Source organism: Elephantulus edwardii, unplaced genomic scaffold (genome assembly GCF_000299155.1).
Source record: "Elephantulus edwardii isolate Elephantulus edwardi_28Jun2011 unplaced genomic scaffold, EleEdw1.0 scaffold00037, whole genome shotgun sequence".
Lineage (NCBI taxonomy): Eukaryota > Metazoa > Chordata > Mammalia > Macroscelidea > Macroscelididae > Elephantulus > Elephantulus edwardii.
Genome location: NW_006399787.1, coordinates 15,968,265 through 15,990,531, shown reverse-complemented (window position 1 = coordinate 15,990,531; position 22,267 = coordinate 15,968,265). Strand labels below are relative to the sequence as shown.

Here is a 22,267-nt window from a genome sequence, read left to right as displayed (position 1 = left end):
ACTTACATCTGCTTTTCGTAATGTTGGAGCTGTTTCTTTTCTATCTGCTTAATTAATAGAATCCATCATTTTTCTCTTAATATGGATCACAGTGAAATTGCAGGCAAACTATTTTTCATTGTCGTTTTACATTTAGGAATGGAACAGTGAACTTGTCATGAAGAAATGAAGTTTAGTTTTATAACATAGATAGGTGGTCTTGAATTAAAAAAAAAAACCCAACCTTTTGCTCTCAAGTAAATTTTGACTCAAGACGCCCCCATCTGGTACAGAATAGAAGTGCCCCATATGGTTTTCTTGACTACAGTTAGAGAAACAGCTTATCTTTCTTCTAAGGTGTTGCACAGTGGTCTTGAACCTCTGATCCCTTCAGAAGGTGGTGGTGGTTGTTGGTTGCCATGGAGTCAGCACCCACTCATATCTGACCCTTCAGCCAGTTTTCAGAGGATGTAAGTCACATAGCAGGAGCTTGCCTATCTTTCTTCGGTCGAACAGCTGCTGATAGATTTAAACTGTCTGCCTTTGGGTTGGCACTGCAACTTCTTACCCACTTTGCCACCAGGTTAGTCCAGTCCAAACCATTTGAATCACGTAAGGTTCTAGGGATGGAGCTCTGGTGATGTTTTCATAGGGAATTGCAGTGCTACTCCAGGGTGGGTAGTGCAAATCCACCAGATGCTCTAAGGGAGCAAGATGGGCAGTCTCCTCCCACAAGATTTATAGACTCAGAAAATCCAGTGCAGGCTGGCTTTGAATCAATTTCAGCTGGCAGCAATGAGTTGAGTTGAAGGTTCTAGGTAAGTCCTTACACAAGTTAGATTTTAGTCTCCTGTCTCAAATGAGTGTGTTGAATGAATGAAATGATCTCCAACAATTCCAGTTCTTATATGAACGCTTCATCTAGAATTCAGTATGACATCGTAACAGAATCTTTGTGAATACTGTAAGAATATCTGTGTATGTTTATTGAGTATGGCCATTTTGCCCAGAGAAATTTATTCAGGATATTTCCCAGTATTAAGATATACTAGTAGTGCAGTTGATAGTATTAATTAAAGCTAGAAATGAAACTATAGGATTGCCCTTGAGTATAGTAGAGATGGTAAGGATGGCCCTTGGTAGGGCAAAGGTCAAGTCTATCATAGTGTCACAACCAGTCCTGTCAGACTGGAAACCTTACAACAGCAGAAACAATGTATACTTTAACTTTCAATTCCACTCTTTACAAATATATCACATTTTAACATTCATTTTTAGGAGTGGGTTTGTTTTTTTTTTTTAAGTATAGTTAAACCAAAATATATTTGTAAATATTCAGGTTTTTTTTAAAGTACTTAAATTGTCTGGCAAATCCTCCTAAATCCTTAACATTTCCAATTGTGATATTTTGGATGGCATGCTGTTTTAATATCTTAACACCATGGACCTGAACCAGTTGTTCAGTTACATTTTGATTTGGAATCCTGAATTAAATATTTTAGATGCTTTAATATGCAGAATTCCTTAATCCATGTTTTAAAAATAGAAATTATATACCCATTATGCCCAAATCCAATGTAAAATTGAGATAGGGCCTTAATTTGCTTTTTCTGCTCAATTCAAAATCAGACCTTCCCATTCTTAAGTATAAGAGTTTTTATTTATTGTAAAAAAAAGGTCTGATTTTGAAATCTCTCTGGCTGAAAGATCTCAAAGACATAGAATGACCATTTGAATATTTGAAATAACTTTTCCAAATGAATGTGGGGTTTTATTTGTGCTTGACTTGATGTTAAGTTTTATGAAAATGTGAGAGCAAGAGCTTTCAGACATGTGAGGAGACTTTCTCATATCAAGTAGAGATAAGCTGAACCTTGTCTTATAGCCCCTGGCAAGGATTTGTAGGCCCTGTCTACCAAGAATGGTGGTCTTACTAGAGTCCACCATTCTTGTATTAAGTTTCAGATCTCTTTTTTAAAAAAAATGTTAAAAATTTTTTTTATTTTCAGGGTTTTTTTTAATTTTAATTTTTTTTATTGTATTATTTTTACGTGTACCGTCAAATCAGATCTGACTGGTACAGGAGGAGATTGCCTCCTCCTTCTCCAGCAGAGCATCTGGTGGATTTGAACAGTGTACCTCTGGGATTGCAGTGCAGCATCTTGCCACAGGGCCACCAGAGCTCCCTTAAAAAATATTTTTTTTAAAATATTTTTATTTTTTATAAAAAAATCTTTACCTATTCCAGGTGGTTTCTTTTTTTTAATTATTAGTGATTTTTTAATGCAGTATATACATAATAGCATATTCTTTCCATTTAATTTTTCCCCATTCATTCATTGTTGCATATTTTCCTCCCTGCCCACCCCTCCCCCCCAGTTTGTTTTTCAGGAATCTTGTCATAAAAAGAATACCTAATCCTATATTCCTTTTAAACAGTTCTTTCCCTCATCTCTTTCAATGCAGTATAAATTATTTAGCTCCTCTTTTCTAAGGTTCCCTCCAACCTCGATATCAGACCTGCTTTATCGTAGTAGCACTATGCAGTATTTGTCCTTTTGTGGCTGAGATATTTCGCTCCGCATAATGTCCTCAAGAGTCATCCATTTTGTATAATATTTCATGATTTCCTTGTTTTTCAATGTATTCTTCTGTGTGAATATACACCACAGCTTCTCTATCCATTTGTTTGATGATGAGCACTTGGGTTGTTTCCAACTCTTTGCAATTGTAAGTTTCACATCTCTTAATTCTCAAATATGATGTATGGGCAATCCCCACGTCCAGTTCGGCTTCACGGGATTATTGCAATTGAGTATGTTTGCTGCTTGTATTCATTTTATCTGGCAGGCTCTGATTTTTGACAATTTAGAAACAAAACTCACTTGGGTTTTTGTGTGTCTCTCATATCTTCATAACCAGAAGCCTGCTTTTCCACAGTTATTATCATGACAGTTTTAACTTTCAGCTCTCTGGAACACAGAGAATGTGTATGTCCTTACAAAGCTACTCTGGTATAAACAAGGATTATATGTCTTTAACTCACAACCCTGAATTGTTTGTTCCCTTATTGTGCGATGTGATACCTTAGCTCTCCAATTGCCTTATAAGCTGTTGGCACGGACCAAATATCAGTGCTGCCCAATGGAAATAAAATATGAGCCACATGTGATTTTAAAACTTCCTGGTAGCTACATAACAATAAAAGAAAGAGGTAAAATTTTAATAATTTTTAAAAGAATCATTGGTGTGTGTGTATATATGTATATATATCTATATCTATATATATATATATATATATATATATATATATATATTGTTGTTATTATGTGCTATCGAGTCGCTTGCGACTCATAGCGACCCTATGTACAACAGCTCTAAACTCTGCTCTGTACGGTGCCAATCTCACTGTCTCTGACATACTCACCCCAATTACCCCAGTCACCGAATCAATCCATCTCCCAGAGGGCCTTCCCCTCCTGCGCCTGCCCTCCACCTTCCCAAGCATGATGTCCCTCTCCAAAGACCGATCCCTCCTTACAACATGACCAAAGTATGTTAGACGAAGCCTCAGAATCCTTGCCTCCAAGGAGCAGCCTGGTTTAACCCTCTCCAGGATGAATCTGTTTGTTTCTTAGCAGTCCATGGTACCCTCAGCACTCTTCTCCAACACCAAAGCTCAAAAGCATCAATTCTCCTTCTATCCTCCCTGGTCATTGTCCAGCTCTCTGACGCATAACAAGTGATTGTAAATACCATGGCCTGTACCAGACGCACCTTAGTCTCCAGAGACACACCATTGCTCTTGAGTACTTTAGAGAGGTCCCTAACAGCAGACTTTCACATTGCAATACGTCTTTTAATTTCCTGGCTGCTGGTGCCAAGAGTGTGTGTTGTGTGTGTGCATAATATATAATATTGAGTCTGTGAAATCCAGTGTTACATTATTCTTACCGCCATCCCAGTTCAGACTAACCATATTTCAAGTGTGCAATCGTCATGTATAGTTATTGGCTGTGATATCAGATAGTCAGTGAGGATTTAAACTCTGTAATTTAGTGCTAATAGATTGTGTTACAAGATTGGTGTCTTGTGTGTGAATGTGTGTGTAATATTTATAGGTTTCTGTAACTAAATAGAGTGTTTAAAAATGCCCATTTCCTTTCTCTTCAAGGCCCTTCCGTCTTCCATGATTATAGTAGCAGTTTATTGTCCTGTGATAGCTGCTGTTTTCATTGTTCTGAAGATGGTCAACTACCGACTACACAGAGCACTTGATGCTGGAGAAGTTGTTGATAGGGGTGCAAATGAGTTCACAGATCCAAGAGCCAAAGCCGAACAAGGCAGCTGTTCAACCAGGAGGAAAGACAGCAATGGACCGAGGTAAGGAAACCCGTTTCACTTAGTGCATTGATGTAGACTATGATTAAAGTGCAATAAAGTGAATGCTGGATGGTACCTGTTCTATGTATATAGCTTTAAGGCTGAGTTGGGCTTTACTGTAGTAGATAAAATGAGAAGTAAAGGACTATAATCTTAGACCCAAACAAAGCTGTCATATTTGGAAATTAAAGCAACACTCTTGGCCTTATTCTTAAATATATATTATTTTATCTGCTTTATAAAATTTTCTAAAGAGTCTAAAACTCTTTAGTTCAGAATGTTGTATTTTAGTGACTCCACTCATCAGGTGAGATGCTAGTAGCTTTATTCATTCGTGTGCACTACTGTGTAGTCTCCCACTGTAGGAAAAGACCATTGTTTGTTCATTCTCTGTTGATAATCCTTCAAATTATTTCCGGGTTTTTTTCTCTCATAAAGGATTGTTGTATATGTCTTCTGGTGCATATGTGTTTATTTCGCTTATAAGGCATTCAGATTTTCTTTTTCATGGTTGTTGTTGTTGTTGTTGTTGAATCATAGGAGGGATTTCAGTCCCAAGCTTGAAGAGTGACCGTGGGCCACAGTCCGAGCTCCACCAGTCTGTTAGTCTGTTTCATAATTTTGAGTTTTGTTCCACATTTTTCTCCCCCTCTCTCAGGGACCTTCTTTTGTGATCCCTTGACTGAATTAATTCAGTCTCAGGGTCCTGAAGACTGAATGAAGTTCATGTCTGATTTTCTTCATTCATCTTTGCTCCAAATGGGGGAGACCAATAGTTGCATCTTAGGTGGATGCGTGAAAGCTCTTAAAAGCTTACTCGTTACTCACCAAAGTAGGATACAGAACATTGTTTTTTTGGACTGCGCTGTGCTGATTGACCTTGATGTCCTTTGTTAAATTATTATACTAGTTCACATTCACTAGTAGAGTATTAAAGTCCTTATTATTCCATATTCTCATTAGTATTTTATATTCTTTGATATTTAAATATTTGCTGATTATGTAAGTGTAAGGTGTATGTTGTTGGACTTTCAGTTTAACATTTCTTATTACTAATGAGATTGAACATCTTATCATATATTTATGGTCCATTTAAATTTTCTGTTCTTTCAAGTGCTTCTTTATGTCTTGTTTCATTTTTCTTTGGAATTGCCTTTTTTAATTAAGAATAAGATTCTTATGGTTTAGAATTTTAAGATTAAGATTCTTATGATTAAGAATTTTCTTGCAATTGCCTTTTTCTTATTGAATTCTTTATATTCATGATACAACTTGATTGTGTATGTATGTTATCTTCTCACAGTTGTGGCTTGTCATTAATTTTCTTAAGGTTTCTGGTGATACCATATATTCTTAAGCTCAGTATAACGAATTAAGTTTTTTAGTGATTAACATTTCCCTGTCTTCTTTAATGGAACTAGTTTCATGACCCTTATAGAAAGATCAGAAGGATATTTTCCCAAATGATTTATTGAAGTTTTGTAGTTTTTCTTTTTACATTTCAAATCTACTTGGAAGGTTTTTTAACCTGCAATTTCAGGTAAAATGATCAGACTTTCTTTTTTAATATGATATAACAATACCTGTTAAACATACTTTCTTTTCTCTGGTGATTTGCACTGTTCTCTAGCATAAATTAAATTCCCATATGTGGTAAGTTATGTCTCTTGGCTTGCTGTACCATTAATCTACTTTATGCTTATGTTCGTACTGCATTACTATACCTTTATAAGATAACTCTGATATCTGGTGGGGCCTCCTATTTTGTTAATATATTTATTGTTTTAAGAGATACTTTGTTACTAGTAGTCCTTTGCTCCTGATAAGAACTTTAGAGCCTGCTAGGCAGCATCTGAGGGAGCTCTATTGACTTAGTGGTAAGGAATTGAGCTGCCAACACAAAAGTACATGGTTTAAGTCTACCAGATGCTGTGCTGAAGAAAGATAGGCAGTCTCCTCCCATGCAGTTTACTGCCTCTGAAAACCCTCTGGAGGTTGAGCCATGAGTTGGTTCTGACTCCACAGTACACAACAGGCAAGATCTGAGAAAAACGTATGATTTTTTTAAATACTAGTTTATTTACAAAATTCAAATACATTGGAAAAAACACAGATGTTTGTTGGAGTGTTATTGTTTTTGTAGATCTCTCTGGATAGGAGTGATACCTTGGTGATTTTGAACTTCTTTAATGAATCTTTCATGGAAAGAAGGTCTTTCAGTAAAGTTTTATTATTAATAACCTTCATGGCTGTTAATAGATTTATCAAGATGCAGTTTTACTACCATCAGGATGTTTTTATAATTTCAGTTTCTCTATTTCTCCATTAAATGTGGCAGTTTGCTTTGTATTTAACAGCCTTGTTAAACTCTTTCATTAATGATAATACTTTGTATTTCTTGATTCTCCCCCCCCATAGTTTCTTATTGTTCCTTTCTATTTCGTTTTTCTTTATTTAAATTTTTTAATTTATTTTTTTGTTCCTTTCTATTTCTTAAATTTTTCATTTTACTTTTTCATTGGCTATGACTTCCGGTACATGTTTAAATTGAAATAATATTGATGAACATTCTTGTCTTATTTCTAAATGGAAGATGATTTTAAGTTTCATGATAAATGTACTTTTTATTGAAGGGTTTTTCTTATGGCGTCTCCTCTCCTCTGGCCTCCTGTTTCTGAATTTCGCCTTCTGTTTTGACAAAAAGACATGAACAAGAAAACATTAAACACTGTCCCTAGCGTGGTGAATTAAAACCCTTCATTTTTACAGAGTAATGATTGATAGCAGTCACGCCACTGAAGCTGTGGGGCAGCAGTTTAAAAAGGTGGCTGGGGTTTTTTGGTTGGTTTTTTCCCCCCCCTTCTTTAGCTCACATTTTTAGAAGAAGAGTCAAAGTCATTAATGTTTGTACTACGTTTATAATGCTTCTGTAAAGGAAATTAGCAGATTGGATTATAAGATTTGAATAAAAGTATTTTGGAAGTTGGCCACTTTCTTTTTGCTCATGGCAGTAATACCCAGAATATTATAAATTGAAGATTAATATAAAATATATGCAGGTGAGTAATAGGTAAATTTTCGAAGATCATTTATTCTGATTATAGTTTGTAGTTATCTACGTATCCTATTGCGAACCTCATTATAATGTAGGTTATATCTGTAAATTTAGTATTACAGTGGTGCTGGGAAGTTTCTTAAGAAAGCCTGAGCAGTTAATGTTGCTAATAATTAACAAATTCGTTCATGACATCTCCTCTGTAGTTCAGATTAGACCCCTGCTGCTTTTCTGCCTTTCCCTGTACTGGTATTTTTTTTTTAACAGATGGGGAAATTAAGGCATAAAGGTAGAGGTCCCCTGAATTTGGTGTATAGCTTACTGCAGTAGACCACTTTGCTTCTGTGAGAATTGTAAACCACTGTACTTTCCAGGTATGTGCTGAAATCTCAATTGCTGAAACCTGCAAGTCTTTGCTATAAAAATAACTCTTACTCAGCCATTTTACATGTTTAGCTATATTTATGACCGCTTGCCTAAAAGTTATACTTTTGAATTTGTGGAGGAGAGGTAAAAATATTTTGCTGAAGGATTTTTTCAATAAAAGAAACCATCCATTTTAGTCCATCTCTTTTGTTTCTTTAATCCTTTCTTTGTTCCACTCTTGATGGTGACTGTTGACCATTGATTCTAGATCACTGGTTCTCAACTGAGGATGACTTTGCCTTCCAGGGAACATTTAGCAATGTTTGGAGATGTTTTTGGTTGTTCCAGTTGGGGAGATGGCTACTCGCATCTAGTGGATATAGGTCAGGGATGCTGATAGACATTCTGCAATACACAGGACAGGCCTCAATAAAGATTTATATAATGCAAAATGTCAGGAGTGCTCAGATTGAGAAAACCGAGCTAGATAATGGCTTTTAATTTTTGAAGTGGAAAGAAGACTTTATTATTTGTTGAAAGACTATGAATTGTTAAAAAGAATGTGGGTTTGGGAATTTACACAGACCTGGTGTTCAAATAGTATCTTAAATAATTATCTTACTTTTTTAAAAATTATGAGTAATGTACACTTAGTGCGCTCTGGTGGCCTAGTGGCAAGAAGCTGCACTGCAGTCCCAAAGGCATGCAGTTCGAGGCCACCAGCTCTTCTGTGGGAGATGGATGGGCAGTCTTCCCCCACGTGATTAACTGCCTCTGAAAACCCGCCAGAGGGTCAACTATGGTTCCTTCTGAATCTACAGTATACAATAGTGTGCGCTTTGGAATGTAACAATAAAGAATGAAAACAATAGTAACACTACAAAGTGCTGAGTATTATTTCAGCTTCCCTTCCCACATGAAATCCATAGATTATTATATAATTTGTGAGCCTTATTTAATACTTTAATAGAAGCACTTTTCTTTTTTATAATATGTGGAACTTATTTCATGGCCTTTGTTATCTAATAGATAATACCAGTGACTTGATTTATTATACTCATTGCTTTGAGACCGTAGGTCAATTTTTATTCTTTTTTATTTTTAGTCATTTATTTTGGAGAAGAATGAATAAGAAAATACAATAGAGCCCCTTTCTTTATGACTGGAATTTAATAAGCATTCAGTAAATATTTGTTCTAATTTATTAATAATAATGCTGTACACCTGGATTCTAATAATTTGATTTTGCTGCCAAAAGTGACATATAATACTAAGCACAATTAGCCATCGGTTGATGAATGGTTAAACAAAACATGTGGAATATTACTCATAAAAAGAAGTGAAGTAGTGATGCATGTTACAGCATGATGAACTTTGAAAGCATGAAACTTTCAGAAGAAAAAAGCCAATCATAAAAGACCCTGTTTTATTTTATTCCATTTATAGATAGGAAGTACTCAGAACCAACAAAGCTGGAGAGACCAAATTATGTTTGTGGTTGTTTAGGACTGGATGCTTGGGAGGACAGGGGAGTAAGAGCTAAAGGATAGAGGGCTTCTTTTTGAAGTGATGGAAATGTTCCACACCTGATTGTGGTAATATTTGACTATGTTTGTGAATATCCTAAAAATCATTGGATTATATACCTTGAATGGATACATTTTAAAATATGTTAATTATATATTAATAATGCTGTTATATATTTAAAACATTACCATCACCAATCAGCTTACACTTGATTGTTAACAAAATAAAAAGCATGCATGCAGTTTGCACTCAGCTTTCAAGTAAATAAAAAACAACCTACCCTCCAGAATCCAATTGCTCCATGCTGGAGACAAGTTATGTCATGGCAGCCCAAATGCTCTTTGGAGGCAAGAATAATGAAGCTTTGCCTCACGTATTTTGTGCATGTTGCTAGGAGGGGCGATTTCTTGGAGAAAGACATGATGCTGGGAAGCGTAGAGGGTCATTTGAAGGAGGGGAAAACGTCAACCTGATGGATTGACATGGTGACTGCTGCAGTGGGCTTCTGTGTGTCAGAAAGGGTGAGGGTGACACAGGATAGAACAGGGTTTGGGTCTTTTGTTCATAGGGTTGCTGTGAGTTGTCCTTGACTTGATGGCACCTAACAACAACAGCCATCACCACCACAAGCAACAAAAATCCATGCAAGATGATGAATCTCTGTCCTTTTTTGTGTTGTTATATATTTAATTACTAAATCTTAACAGAATCTGATTTTGAGAATACAGTCCAGTATATAGGATGATAATATTGCTGGTTTTCACAACCTCTCAAGTTTTTTAAAATAAAAAAAAAATCTCAAAATTTCTGACCTGAATTGCTTGTAGGAGCTACAACTAAGTAATTAATGCTTAGTTAAGAAGGAATACTCCATTTATCTCATACATGAGCATTTATATTCTGATGTAGCCATCAGACTTGTATCTGAGATCTAATATATTGTTTTAATAAGTAGATAGCAAGTTGGAAAGCTAATTTTACTTATTGAAGTTAAGTTAGCTCACCAAAAGTAATGGCCCGAGAATAAAGAACTCATTATACAAATAGGAAAATTCTAGCTATGACACCATAAACAATAAAAAACAAACTGGAACTCAAACTCCTTTAGTTATACTAGAAAGGTATACTTACTAACAAATTCTGTTTTGCTCATTTCTTTTGATTGCAGCTGTCAGCATACCCAACTTAAACCAGTTTGAGAGATTTATGGCTAAAAAGTCTGTGTGTAAAGGATATTTTGGAAAGTGGAAACCTGTAGCTTTTCTTTCACTTAATGCCTTGATCATTTCTTTCATCCAGGCTCTGCTCTTTTTTCATAGTTCATTGTGTTTTTTTTTAGGCAGATTGTCCTTTAGTACTTGTAAGAGGGCTGACGCAGGTCTAGCCCTAATATCTCGTCAGCACTAACCAACAGAAATATAGGTAACTTCCCTTTCTCAGCAGTGAAACACTCCTGGCCTCTGTTGGGTTGTGTGTGCCCTAATCCCTATGACAGGGAAAAATCATATGAGAGGCTGGGATGAAATGGTTTACCAGAAGAAGAATTTAGGTAGCGTGCAGCTCAGTCCGACTGTTCTGGCAGAGCAGTATCTGATCATTTTTTTGTATTCATAGTCAGTAAATTTCTTTCTCTGCTAGAATTGTGTTATGGCACATAAATAAATGTACATTATGCTTTAAGTATAATTAAGACCAGCTTCTAATTTGGATTGTGTGAGCACAGTTTGGGGTAAGAGAGTCTTTATATTCCAGGTAGTGTCATGATTATGAATTAGTTCACATTATCAGACTGAAAAATGGAGATTGGGCATTTTTTATTTTTGTAAAAAAATCTTCTACGCTCTTCAAAATCTAATATAACTTTTCCGTTTTAGAGAAAAATTACAGTATCTTTAAAAAAGAATAATAAGTGAGAACATCCTTAGTATCTGAATGATTATTGTTTATTTTGTTCCTCACACTCCCCTCCCCCGACAGCGATCCTGGTGGAGGAATTGAGATGTCTGAGTTCATTCGAGAAGCCACACCCCCAGTTGGTTGCAGTTCAAGAAATTCTTATGCTGGTCTAGATCCGAGCAACCAGGTAAGAACCCTTCCTAATCGATTTTGCCTTTCCTCTCCTGGTAATGTCCAAGGGATTCTCATGTATTGGGAAAATCATGGACATCTCCAGAGTGCTGAAGAGCAATAATATCAGGTTTAGATACAAAGGTGTGCTTAATCCAGGCCATAGTCTTCTCAGTTACTTGTTAAGCTTCAAAGAGTTAGACAATGACTAAGGATAACAGAAGAATAATAGATGCCTTCGAGTTGTGGTTGGAGAAGAGTCTTGAACATACCAAGAACTTCAAAGAAAACAAATAGATCTATCTTGGAGAGGGTGAAACCAAGTCTCTACATAGAGGCTAGGATTTTGAAGCTCCACCTCACTTATTTTGGGCATGTGGCCAAGAGGGATTGGTCCTTGGAGAAGGACATCATACTCAGAAGGGTGGGCAGACAGTGCAGAAAAGGAAGACCCCAGAGGAGATAGATTGATACAGTAACTGGGGCAATGAGGATTGGTTTGTTGGAGTCAGTGAGACTGGCTTCGGACAGGGCAGGGTTCAGAGCTGCAGTACATAGGGGTTTCTATGGGTCACAGGTGACTCGACAGCATATAACAACAACAATGTCTTTCTGCTGTGAAACTTATTCTTTTGACTTAAAATAGTAGTTCTGAAACTATTATCTCTGAACTTGGCAGTTGTTGCCTGCTTATACTCTTTCATTCTCCCTTTTCAGGGCATATACTGCTACAATTCTCTTACTCATTTAAAATTAACTCCTTTATTGAAGTCTTCTCATGGACTCTTTTTCAGACACCTCCCACACCAGTGAAAGCTCCAGTTATCCCTGCTTCCCTTTTTTGCAATTTTATTATTCAAAATAAAATTCTATAAGCATGTGATAGAAATAAACTCTGTGAGGATCTTAGAGGTCTTCTCATTTGCTCACACTAGGTTTTGTTATTATTGTGTGCTGTCAAGTTGGAACTGACTCATAGCTGACCCTCCAAGTGAGTTTTCAGAGTCTGTAAATTATACGGGAGATTACTTGTCCTTCTCCCACAGAGCAGCTGATGAATTCACTCACACTGCATGTTTCCATAAAAGAAGAAAGTAATTTCTATTGGGTTATAAATTAACCCTCACGTCTGGGTTTTCAGTCCAGTCTTCCTGTACTATACTGTATTACTTACAGATTGAAACCACTTTTCCCTTTCTTCTTCCTTTCTGTGCCTGAGAGAGACATTGTCATCTTTGTTTTAAGCACTAACTCTAACTCTGATCTGATGGCCTGTCATGCCTCAAGATTTTCAGGAATTTTTTTGCTCTTTTCTCTTGCAGATGGAGCACTGGTTTATATTTATTGAGGATATCTAGTAGTTTTATGTCCACAGAGTAGATTTTTTTTTTTTTTGCCACTGCTTAGTATACTACCTTTTCAGTTAATGATTTAATGATTGACCAATGATTGCTTATATGAAACCTATACTTAGACCAGGAAGAAGTCCTCAGAACAGAGCATGGAAATGCTGCATAGTTCAAAATAGGGAAGGGTGTACGCTAGGGATGTGTCCTATCTCCATACCTTTTCAATCTATATGCAGAAAAGATCATCCAGGAGGCTGGGCTCTGTGAGGAGAAATGTGACATCATGATTGGAAGAAAACTCATTAACAACCTGCATTAATGCAGATGACATAACCCTGCTTGCTGAAGCTGAGGAGGACCTGAAGCACTTGCTGCAGAAAGTCAAGGACTGCAGTCGTAGTATGGATTGAAGCTCAAAATCAAGAAAACAAAGATTCTCACCACTGGGCCTATTGGCAACATCATGATAGATGGTAAAGAGACTGAGATTGTTAACAGCTTTGGTTTGCTTGGCTCCATAATCAACACTCTTGGTACCAACAGCCAGGAAATTAAAAGACGAATTGCATTGGAAAAGTTGGCTCTCAGAGACCACTCCCTAGTACTGAAGAGCAGCAACATCACTCTAGAGACTAAGGTGCACCTGATCCAGGCCATACGCTTTGAAATTGCTTGTTAGGTATCAGAAAGTGGACAATGACTAGGGGTGATAGAGAATGAATGCCTTTGAGTTTTAGTGTGGAGAAGAGTATTGAATATACCATGGACTGCCAGAAGAACAGATGGGTTCATCCTGGAAAGGGTGAAAGTAGGCTGCTCCATGGAGGCAAGGATTCTCAAGCCTTGTCTGACATATTTTGGACATGTTGCAAGGAGGTACCAGACCTTAGAGAGGCACATAATGCTTGGAAGGGTGGAGGGAAAGCACAAGAGAGGAAGACCCTTGATTCAGTGACTAGTGTAATAATTGTAGGTCTGTCAGAGACAATAAGGTTGGCACAAGATAGAGTAGGTTTCAGGACTGTTGTACATAAGGGCACTATGAGTCGCAGGTGACTCAGTAGCTCATGACAACAACAATGATTGTGAATTACATTTATCAAAGACTACAAAGACCAAAAACTATAGTCTTCACTATCAGTTGCATCTCAATGTCAAGAAAACAAAAATTCTCACCATTGGCTTTATAGGCCACATCATTGTAGATGGAGAAGAGATTGAAACTGTCAGCGACTTCATCTTAATTGGATTGACAATCATTACACTTGATACCAACAGTCAGGAAATCAGGAGATGTATTACACTAGCAAAGTCTGTAGTCAGAGACCTCTCCAAATTATTGAGGAGAAATGTCAGTTTGAGGACTAAGGTGCGCCTGATTTAGGCCATGGTCTTTTCAGTCCCTTGCTATGCATTTGAAAGCTGGGCATTGAGTAAAATTTACAAAAGAATTGATGCCTTTGAACTGTGATGTTGGAGAATAGTGCTGAATATCCAATGCACTGTCAAAAGACCAAACAGATATGTTTGGAGAAGGTGCAGCCAGAATGCTTTTAGATATAGATTTGCCTCTCCTTGAGTTGCCTTGTATGTAGTATTTAAACTTCAAAAGAATTTTCAATTTTTGGTAACAGTTATAATTAATTGCAGAATAAATAGGGCCTTTGACTTAACATTCTTTCCCTAACAAGCAGATGGAATGAGGTGTGATTTCTAGTTTGGTGGTTCCTCCCTCCAAAAAACCCCAACACCAAACCGTCTAAAACACTGTGGATTAATTTAACAGTATGCCCCCCATCCCATTTTTAGCGTTCACAATGCCAGTTTGAACAAAGTATTACTCTTCTTTATTTCCCTCTCTCTACTCTGTGTTTCTCAGTTTCCGTTTTAGATGACAAAGTGACTTAATGCTTCAGTATGGTTATACATTTTTTAATATCATTGACCTCCCTCCTCACTGAGAAATGTAGGGAAGGTAGGATAAATGTAAGGAGAGTAGAATAAATAGAGGAAATGACCTAAGAAAGACTGATTCCCCCAGCCCCTAACTTTTGGAGAGGCACACATTTTAAAAATATTTTCATTGGCCTATGTAAAAGAGCACAACAGTGGCCGCCCACCATTGGAGACCACCCTTGACATTGTGTCCATTGGAGCTCATCCTACTCGTTTTGGATGGGGTCCTCCCTTGACTGTAATTCACATGTGTGCACACGTAAGGTATACCTTATTTATTTTTATTTTCCCTAAAATAGTAGCTCTTAAAAATGTGCAAATAGTGGAGGCATTTGTGCCGCTTGAATTTAGTTGTGTTTTAGTTTTTTTACTGTTGATGACAAATGATTGTTGTCATTATTGTTACTCTTTAGAGATGCTGAAGTGAAGAAGTCAGACTTTGATATCTAATTATTACTAATAAAGGTACATGGTTGGTTCCTGAGTTACGTGGTTTAATCATGCATTAGCATAATTATTTTTATGTCAATACTTCTGCAGTAGGTACTGAACTCCTTGAACACAGTGCCTGTGTGTTAATCATTATTATAATTATTATTATTCTCTTTGTTCTAGCCACCTCTATCCTTCTTTCTTCTTTTACCTTTCATTTCCTTTTTTTGCCTTTATATTTCTCTCACTTTTGTCAGTTGCTTTACTTCAACTTTTAAACAGCAGCAGTATTCTGAGTGCTTGACTTGGTCCATGATGTGGGGTGGATGCTATCACCATAGAGATTACAGTCTTGTAGTTTATGTGACATAAATGTTAACAGATACAATTAAGGTTACCATGGAATATTAATACTAATACAAGATACAGAGTTACCATACAGATTAATATAGGAATGGTACAGAGAACTGGGTTAATGGTTTCAGAAGAGAAAAAATAATTTTCAGCTAGACAGAGAGGCAAGTCTTCATGCAGGAAGGTGCCATCGCCGGCTATGTTTTGTCATTAGACATGGAATGTATTTCTCCTCTGACTGCCACAATCCTTCCTATACTTCAGCACTTGTCAAAGAGAAAAGACATGAGGCTCTTTTTGTTTATGTCAACCCCTTACATAAAAAATTTTGTCTCATCTCTAGGACACATTTTTTTTTCATTGATTTCCTCTTGTCTAACTGTGTTTACTTTTTACCAAAGAGAACAAAATCATCAAGCCTTTAAAAATTTCCTTTTTACAACAAAATGGGTGTGTAGTGTGCATAGATTTTGGAACTTGATTCTCTTAATAGACACATCATGAACATATTGACACGTATTAATGTCACTGAAAGTAATGGAGCAAATGTCATGTTCAGGTGGGAATTCTGCTAGTTGTTGATGAGTAAGTCTGTGCCACATACACATTCTGGAACTGAAGAAAGCAGCATGAGTTTGGAGACCACTGGACTCACTCTAAGCCAGATTTGAGCTAAAACTCCACTGGTCTCTATACTTTATTACCCTGAATGATGGTTCCTAGGTCTTCTGTTTGCAGTGCCAGTTCTGAGCCAGTGTTTAGTAATCCCACACACGTCTAATTACTTCCTTCTCTTGGTGAATGGTCACCCTGGTAAGGCCATAGATCCCTTTGGTGAAGGCTAGGAGAAAAAAGATGTAATGAATTACACATTTTTGACAGTTGTAATAGGGTTCTTTCATAAGAAGATCTAACCTATCATGGAAGGGAATGTGGGTCCATCATCTGCCTCAAGTTTGAGAATTGGGAGAAGAACCAGCATGCTATTTAAGTTAGACTTCTGTTCACTTAATCTAGAATTCTTCCATTTATACAGATAAATATTTAGAAGACTTCCTTTCTGTGTCACTTCTGGGGACATCCTGGTTAATTAAGCCAACAACATAGCCTGCTTTGACTCTGCTGTCCAGCACAGAAACTGTGCTTGCTCTGTGTCTGGTGATTAGGTTCTTCGGGCCCCTGCCACCCTGGGATCTAGTCACTCGCTGTATTTAGATTCTTCAGTTTGTTTATTGTTGGCATTTTCCAGTCTAATATGTGGCCTACAGAGAAGCGCAGTCCCAGTGCTCTTTAAGGATGCTGGGGCTCCCTTCACATCTATTCCTCACTATTGTGGTAAAAGATATGTCCTCCTGAGGAGGGTCTGCCTTGATAAATCCCTTCTAACATGCTGCTTTCTCTTAAGCCTTTTGGATACCTTTTTTTTTTTAACAGTATTCCCAAGTCAGTTGTGGCATTTCACCTTCATTCAGGCTTTGTTTTGATCCATGTTCTAGTCATCCAGTCAAATAAGTTATGATACTTGGAGTGGGTATTATGCTCTTTTATTTGGATGTGCTGCAGTTAATGTGTAGTTAATACGGGAATTCTGGTGGCTCAGTGGTAAGGAATTGTACGGCCAACTTAAAGGCATAGGTTCACATTTACCAGGTATTCTAAGGGAGAAAGATGAGTGGTCTCCTCCTGTGTGATTTTTTTCTTTTGCCTCTGAAAACCCACTGGAGGGTCAGCTATGAGTCGGTTCCACCTTGGTGGTATACAGCAACAACAACATCGTTAACGTGGGGAGGTCTGGTAGCCTAGTCCAGAGAGCATTGCTCTGCTAACTCAATGTGGTAGCTCCATGAGAAAAAGATGGGCATCTTTTTCCTGCGCAACTTAAAGCCTCAGAATACCTGTTAGAGGGTCAGCTATGAGTCGGCTCTGCGTTGACGGCTGTGAGTGACAGTTCATTTACTCATTGTCCTCTTGTTTTACATGTAAACCCTTATTCTCATGCTCACTCATGGTTAATTTTTTGAGGGATTGAGGGGAAAAACAACACAAAGAAGCATGAGGAATAAAATGCCATCATTCATTGTGCCAGTTCAAAATACTTAGCAAGTAGTAGAATAGTCAACGAATCATGGTAGCTTGTGTTTCTCCCCTAAGTCTGGAGGTGTTGCTGTGATATTTATAAAGCACTTTGATGCTGTAATAGCCCTGGCTTGGCACTTCCACAGTTACCTTGCCTTTTTCTTTAGAATTAGACAGCTCCTTCAATCATGATGGTGAGCAGTAAAAAAACACACAAAAGTTTAAGGCAGGCAGGTCCTCCGGGTCATCTTCTCAGACATGGAAACGTCATTTCTTCTTGTTTTCCAGTAGGCTGCGCGTACAGTCTTTGACCAAAACTGGGTCATATGCCTGCCTCTAGAACAGAGGCCTGGGTCTGCTTCTTATAGATGAAAAGTTGTATCCCTCATAGCTGAACACAATGGAAGAGCTTGTTAGAGAAAAGGGAGTGCTGAGGTCATGATCAAATGATGACCCCTAAGCCCGCATTAAAAAAAAATTTCTTCAAGTTTAAATTCCCACAAGAATGTGCATGGAACAGTACTTTTCTTTTTTTGTTGTTGTTTGCTTGTTCATCTTTTAATTTCTCTCTGCGTGGTTTTGTGTTTATTATAGTATAAAAGTAACATATGTCAGTTCTATAGCTTGTCGAACAAGTATGAGGTGTTTTTTGGCTTTTTTCCTTTCTAGCTAATCACAGTAGTTTTTATTACTAATTCAAAACAAAAGTGTATGATGTTGTTTGCCATCGAGCCAAGCACAACTCATAGTGACCCTGTGAACAAAAGGGCTGAAGCCTTTCTATAACTATCGTCATTTATCAGGGTTCATAGAATTTCCAGTGGCATGTTGTTTAGGAAATAGATGCCACTCCTGCTTCCAAATGTATAGTACACAAATATTATGTTGTTGTTGTGTCCCATAGAGTCGGAACCGACCCACAGCAGACCCACTGGCAGGTTTTCAGAGGCCTTTAATCACACTGGAGGAGATTTTTGCCCATCCTTCTCCTGCAGAGCAGATAGTGGCCTCCAACTGCGTGCCCTGGGGATTGCAATGCACCTTCTTGCCTCTAGGCCACCAGAGCTCCCCTTTGGGTTGGCACTGCAGCTTTTTACTATGCCACCAGTTTAAACCCAGTCCAAACCATTTGCATCACCTAACGTTCTAGGGATGGAGCTCTGGTGGCCTGTTGGTAGGGAGTTGCCCTTGTGGATGGGCAGTTCATGTCCACCAGATGTTCTTAGGGAGCAAGATAGGCAGGCCCCTCCCACGAGCTTTATAGACTCAGAAAATCCAGGGCAGGGTGGATTTAAGGCAGTTTCAACCTGTCTGCAATGAATTGAGTTGGAAGTTCAGTTAAGTTCTTATATAAGTTAGATTTAAATTTCCTTTCTCAGATGAGTGCGTAGAATGAAATGATCTCCACCAATTCCAGTTCTTTTTTTTTTTATTTTTTATTATTTTTGTGTGAGTGTACCATCAAATCAGATCTGATTGGTACAGGAGGAGATTGTCCCTCCTTCCCCGGCAGAGCATCTGGTGGATTTGAACTGTGCGCCCCTGGGATTGTAGTTGCAGCTCCTTACCACTAGGCCACCAGAGCTTCCCCCTTTTTTTTCCCCAAATCCAGTTCTTATATGAATGCTTCAAACAGAGATTCACATAATAACAGAATTTTTGTGAATATTATAAGAAGGTGAAATCAGGTTGTTCCTTGGCAAGGATTCTGAAGCTTCATCTGACATACTTTGGACATGTTGCAAGGAGGGATTAGTCTGTGGAGAGGGAGAAGGGATAGTTCAAGATAGGAAGACCTTTGATGAGATGGAGTGATTCAGTGACTGGGGTAATGAGGGTTGGTGTGTCAGAGACAATATGCTTGCCACAGGATAGAGCAGGTTTCAGAGCTGTTGTACATAGGGTTGCTATGAGTCGCAAGCAACTTGATGGCACATAACAACAGCAATAAGAATATCTCTGTTTTTACTGAGTTTGGCCAATTTCCCAGAAAAAAGTTATTTGGCCTATTTCTCCCTTGTTGGTGTACTGTTCAGTTGGAACCGACCTGTAGCAACCCCTCCAGCGTGTTTTCAGAGGCAGTTAATCATACAAGAAAGAGATTGCCCATCCTTCAGTGGAGCAGCTGATGGCCTCGAACTGCATACCTTCAGGATTACAGCACAGCTTCTTGCCACTAGGCTACCTAGACAGTATTAATTAAAGCTGTAAATTGAACAGTAGCTATAGCCTTGAGTATAGCTGAGATGGTGTGATTGCACTGAGGACAAGATTCAGGTCTAGTGTCACAACCAGCCCTAGTCAACACAGTGGAACCTGCCAACAACAGAAACAGTGTATACCTTAACTTTCAATTTACCTCTATAAATGAAACACATTTTAACAATCATTTTTAGGAGGTTTTGGAAAGAAATTATCGTTAAACTAAAATGCGTTTCTAAATAATCATTTTTATAACTTCTCTAGCAAATATGAAATGCTTTTTGGCTTTCCTCACCCATTTCTGGCTAGTTTTTATTGCTAATTCAAAGCAAAAATGTATAGTGCACAAATAATCAATATAGAACTTAATATTTATACACACACAGACAAACATATACACATACACCAGTACAATCTAGATTGTAGATTTTGAAAAATTTCCTCATGGCCCTTCTAAATCAGTATTAATCTAGGTTTTAACAATTTAATGTTCGATATTCACGATAAAAACCTGCGTTAGCAAATAACACAACCTTGTTTGCCAAAACTGAGGAGGAACTGAAGCATTTGCTCTAGAAGGTCAAGGACTGTAGACTTCAATATGGATTGAATCTCAACATCTAAAAACCAAAGATTCTCAACCACTGGGCCAATTGGGAGCATCTTGATAGTTGGAGAAGAGATTGAGGTTGTTAACAATTTCAGCTTGCTCAGTTCTACAAATAACACTTTTGGCACCAACAGTCAGGAAATAAAAAGATGAACTGCATTAGGAAATTGTGCTTTCAGGGATCTCTCCAGAGTGTGGAATAACAACAGTGTCAGTCTGAAGACTAAGGTGTGTTGATCTGGGCCATTGTCTTCATAATTACTTGCTGTGCATCAGAGAGCTGGATAATGACTAAGGATGATGAAGAAGAGTCTATGCCTTTGTGTTTTGGTGCTGGAGAAGAGTATTGAACATACCAGGGACTGTGAAAAGAGCAAACAGTTTTACCCTGTTGTTGTTATTGTTGTTATGTGCCATCGAGTCGCTTGCGACTCATAGCGACCCTGTGTACAACATCCCTAAACTCTGCTCTGTCCTGTGCCAATCGCACCGTCTCCGACACACCGATCCCAATTACCCCAGTCACTGAATCAGTCCACCTCATAGGGGGCCTTCCCCTTCTGCGCCGTCCCTCCACCCTACCAAGCATGATGTCCCTCTCCAAGGACCTGTCCCTCCTTGCAACATGTCCAAAGTATGTTAGACGGAGCCTTAGAATCCTTGCCTCCAAGAAGCAGCCTGGTTTAACCCTTTCCAGGATGAATCTGTTTGTTTTCCTAGCAATCCATGGTACCCTCAATACTCTTCTCCAGCACCACAGCTCAAAGCCTTCTATTCTCCTTAGTCATTGTCCAACTCTCTGATGCATAACAAGTGATAGCAAAGACCATGGCCTGTATCAGACGCACCTTAGTCTCCAAAGAGACACCATTGCTCTTAAGTACTTTGGAGAGGTCACTAACAGCAGACTTTCCCATGGCAATATATGTCTTCTAATTTCCTGGCTGCTGGTGCCTAGACTGTTGACTGTGGAGCCAAGCAAACTGAAGCTATGAACAATCTCAATCTCTTTACCCCCCCATCCTGATGCTGCCAATTGGCCCAGTGGTGAGAATCTTTGTTTTCTTGACATTGAGCCTCAATCCATATTGGAGGCTGCAGTCCTTGATCCTCTGCAGCAAGCGCTTCAGGTCCTCCTCAGTTTCAGCAAGCAGGGTTGTGTCATCTGCATGATACAGATTGTTAATAGATCTTCCACCAATCTTGACCCCACATTTCTCCTCATAGAGCCCAGCATCCCAGATAATCTGTTTTGCATACAAGTTGAAAAGGTATGGAGACAGAACACATCCCTGGTGTACTCCCTTCCCAATTTTGAACCATGCAGTGTTTCCTTGCTCTGTTCTGACGACTGCCTCTTGGTCCAAGTATAGCTGCTCCTTGGAGGCAAGGATTTTGAAGCTCCTTCTCACATACTTCAGGCACATGGCCAGGAGGGACCAGTCTTTGGAGAGGGACATCATGCTTTGAAGAGTGGAGGGACAGCACATGAGACGAAGACTCTTGAAGAGATGGATTGATACAGTAACTGGGGTAATGGGTTTGGGTGTGTTGGAGACAGTGAGATTGACTCAGGATAGAGCATCGTTCAGAGCTGTTGTGCATGAGGTCATTAAAAGTCACAAGCAACTCTATGTACATAACAACAGCAACTCAAGTTAAATTCAGTCACTAAAGGGAAAACTAAATATTCCATGAAAAGCCTTCATTTAATTCTTTTACTCCTGTTGGTTCCTGTGTAGTTGATTCTTAACTCTTGGTGACCCTATGTATGCAGATTAGAGCTGTTTCAAGGAGTTTCCAAAGTTGTTATTGGCTTTTGGAAGCAGACTACACAGCCTGTCTTTTGAGGCCCTTTGAACAGGTTGGGATTTTATCTTAAAATATGGATTAGTTTTCTTTTCTTATTGG

General features: G+C 38.2%; 1 protein-coding gene across 2 annotated transcripts in view; it reads left to right on the top strand.

Moving 5' to 3' along the window:
- The window catches only part of PCNX (pecanex homolog (Drosophila)), a 223,353-nt gene that overhangs the window by 48,875 nt on the left and 152,211 nt on the right, over window positions 1-22,267 (top strand). For both annotated transcript variants that reach the window (XM_006884726.1, XM_006884725.1), the window contains exons 2-3: window positions 4,154-4,362; window positions 11,288-11,393. In XM_006884726.1, the coding sequence (XP_006884788.1) occupies window positions 4,154-4,362; window positions 11,288-11,393 (315 nt within the window). The remainder of the gene's footprint in view (window positions 1-4,153; window positions 4,363-11,287; window positions 11,394-22,267) is intronic.